Genomic DNA, 6,676 nt, shown 5'->3' on the forward strand with positions numbered 1-6,676 from the left:
GTGACGTTGCATGAAGCAGTCCAAGCTGGCTAAGGCCCTGTGGCCTGCGCCCCCCCATCCATGACATTGTGTGAAGCAGCCCGAGCTGGCTAAGGCCCATGACACACACTGGCAAGACGCTAACCATTAACATGAGGGTACTCTGGGAGTGCTCGGTCTACGAGTCTGTCTCGGGTGCTAGAAGATAGCAAAGCAACGAGTCGACAGAGGAGAGGATAGAAACATTGGCGGTAGCACCAGGAGGCTGATGTTGAGCAAAAAGCGCGTGTCAAAACGGCCTTTCTAGCACCAAACTCCCCAACCTAGGTGAGCACCTCCTAGGACACTCTCGCTCGTCCTAACCCTACAAGGAAGGGATAGCGACACACTCCACGAGAGGCGACGCCGGGGCCACGATCCTGGGCCGGCCCCCAGCCCTCCTGCCACACTCCACAGCCGGGCCCGAGGGCGCAGTGATGCGGGGTCGCGAGAGGGAAGAACCGGGTACCTGTCCTCCTCCAGCAGCATCAGCGGCAGTTCAAACTGGGCACCCCACGGGAGGTCCTTCCTGTCGTCTGGCCAGTCCCAGCTAGCCTCCTCCTGCGGCGCGGGGGACTTATTCAGAACCAAGCCGTCCTGGGGACAGACGGGGAGCTGGGGGAGGCCGCATGGACCACAGACACAGGCAAGCCATGTCAGCAAGCAGAGATCCCCGAGGGGCCGCAGAGAGGTCCCTTTCCCGCTGGCCACCATCACTGGAAGGAAACCAGCCAGCAGGGAGGCCCACGAGCCAGCCTGCCAGCTCACTTCCGGCTGGCCCTCCCCAGCACAGACACAGAAAGGAGGCTCTGTGCAAGGGCGAGTGCCAGGGACCGCCAGGGCGCAGCCTTGACCCTGGAGCAAAAGTGGTGCACAAGCCAGACGCCTGTCGGAGAGCCCTCCAAAGCCTGCAGGCCCTTGAGAAGACACACAGAGGACTCAGGTGACCCAGAAATCCCACTTCTGGGCATGCACCCCAAGGACGGAGAGCAGATTCATCTACACCCGTGTTCACGGTAGCACGTTCCCAAGAGCCAAGGGGTGCAAGCACCCAAGTCCATGAGCAGGTGACTGGATACACACAGTATGGTCCGGCCACACACAGCCCGACGGCACTCAGCCTCAGAGAGGAAGGACATTCGGACACCTGCTCCCCCATGGATGGACGAGGGCGTCGTGCTCAGTGAAGTAAGCCCGGCACGAAAGGACAAGTGCTATATGGTCCCCGGAGTGGTCGAATCCACAGAGACAGAGAGTAGACGGTGGAGCCTGGGCTAGGGCATGAGGGTTTAATGGGGTCAGAGTTCCGGTTTGGTACAACGCTTTCTCTGAGCTCGGGGAGTCCATCTAGGGAAGGGAACCCGACGGTGGTCTTGGGGACCCTGACATATACTATAGGACAGGCGGAAGGGTGGGGAGGAGGTCCCACAGCAGTAGTGTGAGCGGGGAACCAGATGGCTGCGTGGGGACTGAGCCAGCAGAGCCGGGGAAGCGGGGAGCTCTCGGCACAATGCGGGTACCTGGGACCTCTGATCGGGGGCGGGAAGCACCTTTACATGCAGTCGGATCCCGGGAGCCCTGCCGACACCACACGCGTGGGCTCCTGCCCCTCGCCCACCCTGCCCCAAGCCCGGGGAGCCCTTGGCCTCTCTCCTAGGAAGGCACAGCTGAGGGGCCCTACCTAGCTCAGGGCAGGAGGAGAGCCGGGAAACAGGATTCGTGTGGCAAATGAATGCAGAGCCCCCTCCCCGGCCTTCCTCTCTAGGGAGTCCCCAGATGGGCCCTGGACGCCATCCACCATGCAGGGGACTGCCGGCTCGCCCTGGAGGAAATACCTAAAACCACATCTCTCCCAGGGTTCCCGTGGCACCGAGGTCCAGCCCACACTCAGGCTCCTTCCCATCAGCCCTCTGTCTCCCACATGGGGTGTGCAGCAGTCCAGGGTCCCAGGCCTGTCGGTGAACAGCACAGAGGACCCCGGACCCAGCCTCCCCGAAACCCTGCACCCTTGCCACTGGCTCGGCCTGCCCTGCGCCGCTGGCCCCAGCACCTGGTGTGGGGGGGGGGGGGTTCCCGGGCGTCCTCTTCCCACCTCAGGGTCAGTCCCCTCACGGGGCTGGGGCACACAGGAGGGGACAGCGAGCACTGGCCTGAGCCGCCAGGCGCACTCACCCGCAGGGAGCTCGACATGACCGAGTGCAGCAGCAGCAGCCGGTTCAGCGAGCCCGCACCCAGCTCCCGCAGGATCAGACCGTACCGCTCGTCCAGGGACTTGGGCACCGCGATGCCACCACCTGCAGGGGCCGGGGAGAGCGGGGGCGGGCACGCGTCCCTACTTGCCGGAAGGACAGCATCCTCTTTCCTCGGAACCTGGAGGCAGATACTCCAACCCGATAAAGGCGGATTTTCCGGACGGTGGGATTTCCGGGCGGTGCCCCCCGACCCCCCCCCCTGCCCCGCACTCCCCAGCGGGTGGTCCGTGCACCTTGCGTGCGCGAACGGATTTCTTGTGCGAACGGATTTCTTGCGCGAACGGATTTCTTGCGCGAACGGAGCATAGCACCCGCACCGTGCCTGGCTCTTCCTCACTTACCTGTACCTCCCGGAGAGTGTCCTGTGAGCCGGGCCGGGCCGGGCCGGAAGGGGCACTGGTCTTCCCCGAGCACGCGCGGCGCCCCCCCCCCCCCCCCCCCCCCCATGCTTCCCGGGGCCAGGCCGGGCGGGCTCACCCTCGATCAGCTGCCGCTGGTCCCGGAGGAGCTGCTCACAGAGCCGCCGGTGCTGGTGGTAGCGCCGGATCACGAAGTCCTTCTGCCACAGCAGACTCCTCCTGCGCAGGCCGTCGGCCCGCAGCTCCGTGTTCTCGGCCTCCAGCTCGTGGGCCCAGCACAGCAGCCGCAACACCTCCCGCTGGTCCTCGCTGCTGGCCTGCGCGGGCAGCAGCTGCTCCAGCTGCGAGGCCTTCTCCTTGGCACTGGCCAGACGCCGCTCCAGCCCCGCCTGGCGGAGACACTGGGCGTTCAGGGCAGGGGCCCCGGGCGCGGCTCCCAGGTCCGCTCGCTCTTGCGGACTACGCTTCGCGGATCGAACTCAGGGAGACACCGGGTGACCGATCGGGCCCGCGGACGCGCGGCCATCGCCTGCGTTTACCCTGTCCTTTATTTTCTGTGTCCTGAGGCTTTCGCACCTGGGCCCTGGCCGTCCCTGGAGGGACTGCCCCTCCCAGGGCCAGCCAGTTCCTGAGGGTCCTAAACCCCTCACCCAGGAGCACACTTCTCGATGCAGACCAGCCGACCCAGAGCCCACACCCCGACCCTCTCCTCCGTGGGGCCCTCACACTCTGGGCCACTGTCCCCCAGTCCTAACCCCCAGGGACCAGACGGCCGGGACAGCCCCCATGCCCTGGAGCCCACTGGAATCACCCAGACTGGCCGGGCCTCAGCCTACTTGCCCTGCCTCACCCGCTCCTTCCCACGGAAACCACAGTAAGGCTCTCGCCCAAGCACCGCCTCCTCTGCCTCCTGACTGGCCCTGGGGCGTCCCCTGTGGCCCGCATGGCATCCCGTGCCCCCTCCTCTGGGAACTGCCAGCAAAGACTATCTTTCCAACGGCGGTCGTCTCCTGGTGTCCTGGCCCTGCTGTGTGCCTCACAGTTTCCCCGAACACACTACGCTGAGAACACACCCTAGGACTCACCCCTCGCCATGTGTCCACCATGGGAAACCCCACTCGCACGCCCACCCCCAGAACCGCAGCCCCGGGCACAGGTCAGCTGACAGCCCCCAGTGCGGCCCAAGCAGGCTCCTCCAGCCGTCACATGTTCCTCTCCGGGCGGTGGAGGGGGGCGACTTCGGGGGAGTTGGCTCGGCTGCCTGGCGTGGTCCTCCTCTTCTGCCTGAGGTCCTCCCCGGCCCCCGAGGCACCAGCAGCCCCTCCCCCAGCCCCAGCAGCCCGTCCGCGGGTCCGTTACGAAGCTGCCCCGCGCCACATCGCCGGCGTCGGTGGGGAGAATCCGGCAGACGGTCAGCTTCAGTGGCGGAGGGTCTCGTGTGCCTTTACGTCCCCAGGCCTGGCGCCACACCGGACGCTTAAAACCTAAGTTTGTCTCGAACGGGCGGGTTAACTCACGAACGGACTCGCAATTCCGTGCTACGCTGCATCTCCGAATCCAAATTTGACTCCTGAACTCATGCTCTCTGCTGATGCACATTATGGTTTCAGCAAGAGGCATTTTTCTTATTGCTAAATGCCGGGGGGCTTCTGAAGTGAGACCACGCAGCCTCCAGACTGCTCAGGGACACGCAGCCCCGTGAAGACACATGCTGGTTTGGCCGCACAGCCTTGAGGGGAAGCAAGTGCTGCCTTCTTTCGGCACGTGGCGCTTCCCCCGCTTGCCAGAGAAGACACCCGCGGACGGACGTGTGACTAGAGGGCGCTTCCCGGCTCCCCAGCCGTGCCTGCTCTGCCGGGACCGTGACAACGCGAGAAGCAAGCTACTGCATGAGCGGCTCAGAGAAGCAGCCGCCCTTGCTTCTCCAGGAGGAACCGGGTCCCCTCTGGCCGTGTCCCTTGTTCCACCCCCCTCCGCACCGCGTGCCCCAGGCCTGACTCGGGGACAAATGAGCCGGAGGCCACGCATGGGAAGCACTTGCCCACAGGACCCCTCGGACCTGGAGGCCCGCTGTGTGTGCAGACAGGCAGGTGGGGTTGCCCCGCGGCTCCTCGGTCCCCCAGGGTCCGCCCATCCTGCACACCGACCCCCGCAGCAGGGAGGTCACGGGCCCCGCAGTCAGCCCAGGTCATGTGCAGCACCTCTCCCCCCGCCCCCTGGGGCCTTGGGACAGTTTATCTCAGCCCCCTGAGCCTGGATGCCATGCACAGGACGGCGGTGGGTGGCCCTGCTCGGTGGACTGTTGTCACGGGGTCACCATCCGTGCATTAGCAGCGGGCATGCCCGCGCACGGACAGCCCCTGCACCCACCTTGAGGGCCGCAGCTTTCCTCTGCTCAGCCAGAAGCGTGTTGACCTCCTCTCTGGCCACGGCCACCTCAGGCGGCTCCACGGACTCGCCCTCGTCCCCGTCCGCCTCTGCCGGCTCCTCGTCCCCCTCCGGCGTCCTGTCCCTGTGCACGAGGTGCTGGGCCTTCTCCCGCTCCCAGCTATGGCCACAACAGAGGGGGCAGCGGTCAGGGTGCCGCCCCCCACCCCAGCCGGTCTGCCCGCAGGCCTAGACCTGACAGAGGGACAGACGTGGGCCTGTGGCCTGACCTCCTGTATGTGTACAAACAGAGGCGTGAACAACAACTGGAAGGAAATCAAGAAGCAGTGAGCGCTACGCAGGATTGTAGCAATTAAGCGCAGGACCCTGCAGTCGGCCCGCCACCCCCACCCTGGCTCTGCCCCAAGGCTGCCCGGGTGACCTCGGCCTTAGAACGTGGCTGGCAGGCGACAGCACTCCTGGGGCTCTGAGGGCTAGCTGCGATGGCCCCCTCGCAGGGCAAAACCTCAAAGGTGCACCACAGGGCACCAGGCTGGGTCTGAACTGCCACGGGCACCGTGGGGAGCCGAAGGAAGGGAGGAGCGGGGCTGGGACCAACAGAGGGACGGAGAGCGTTTCCTGCCACCGGAATCCCTCCAGTGCGGGCATCACACCGTTTGTGTAAGTTAGAAAACAAACAAGGAGGAAGCAGCAGGGGGAGGAGGAGGACAAATGCTGGGAGGAAGGGACAAGAATTGGACCGGGACCCCAGGGCTGAGTTGAAGCTCCTGCAGGCAGGGAGCCGGGTGTCCCGGTTTGTCCAGGGCAGTGCCAACACGCTATTGTAAGCAGCGCCTTCTCCTCTCAAACGTGTCCCGCTCTGGATGACAACTTACGTGATCAGCCCCTCCACACGTGGTCAGGCTACTCACAGCAGGTACGAGTAGCAGGTGTGTGCAACGGTAGAAGCATCCTGGCCTCGTGACTGTGCGGCCTTGGGCAAACCCACATCCCCTCTGAGCCTCAAAATCCTCTGCTGTAAAATGGGCTTGACCCTAACCTGCCAGGCTGGCTCGGGATTCCAGCCTAAGACGAAGAAACCGAAGGGACCTGGAAGCCTGCTCCCACCCGGCCCAGCTTCGCCCCGGGGGGGCAGGAGAGCGGGGATGGACTGGGCCAGGAGTCCTGCCTGGGAAGAGAGGGCCGCCTTCATCAAAGTCCCTGCTGGGGGCCTGCAGGCAGTAGAGAGAGGCTGGACGATGGCAAAACAGGAGCTCCCACCAGTGGCCCCTCTGGCCTCCCGGCCCCATAGGGATGGATGGTGCCCAGGACCTGGCTAAGTGGGCACACTCACTCTGCAATGGTCAGCAGGTGGCGGGACATGTCAACGTGCAGCTCTATGTTGGTGTTCTCCAGTTCCACCAGGCTGCGCCGCATCTCCAGCTGCTCCTTGAAGGCCCCAACGAGCTGCGCCCGGATCTTGTTCATCTGCCGGCAGCTATCCTCCTCTCCATCGTGTGAGGGGATCCTTACTGGGGGCAGGAAGAGAGCCAGCTGCGCCAGGAGCAGTGACACATGAGCCAGGGTAGAACTCCATGCGTGCACACCAACACAGGGTCTGGCCTGTGGAGGAGCTCTATCTACACGTTTGGATGGATGGATGGATGGATGGATGGATGG

The 6,676-nt window shown here is 64.8% G+C and overlaps 1 protein-coding gene across 1 annotated transcript in view; it reads right to left on the reverse strand.

The window, feature by feature from the left end:
- LOC125928432 (kinesin-like protein KIF19) overlaps positions 1–6,676 on the reverse strand; it is a 38,374-nt gene that overhangs the window by 12,255 nt on the left and 19,443 nt on the right. Inside the window, exons 11-15 of the mRNA XM_049639132.1 lie at positions 6,351–6,528; positions 5,000–5,177; positions 2,748–3,018; positions 2,191–2,312; positions 488–615 (exon numbers count right to left, since the gene is read on the reverse strand). Coding sequence (XP_049495089.1) covers positions 488–615; positions 2,191–2,312; positions 2,748–3,018; positions 5,000–5,177; positions 6,351–6,528 — 877 coding nt within the window. The remainder of the gene's footprint in view (positions 1–487; positions 616–2,190; positions 2,313–2,747; positions 3,019–4,999; positions 5,178–6,350; positions 6,529–6,676) is intronic.

The sequence above is a fragment of the Panthera uncia genome, chromosome E3, assembly GCF_023721935.1.
Source record: "Panthera uncia isolate 11264 chromosome E3, Puncia_PCG_1.0, whole genome shotgun sequence".
Classification (NCBI taxonomy): domain Eukaryota; kingdom Metazoa; phylum Chordata; class Mammalia; order Carnivora; family Felidae; genus Panthera; species Panthera uncia.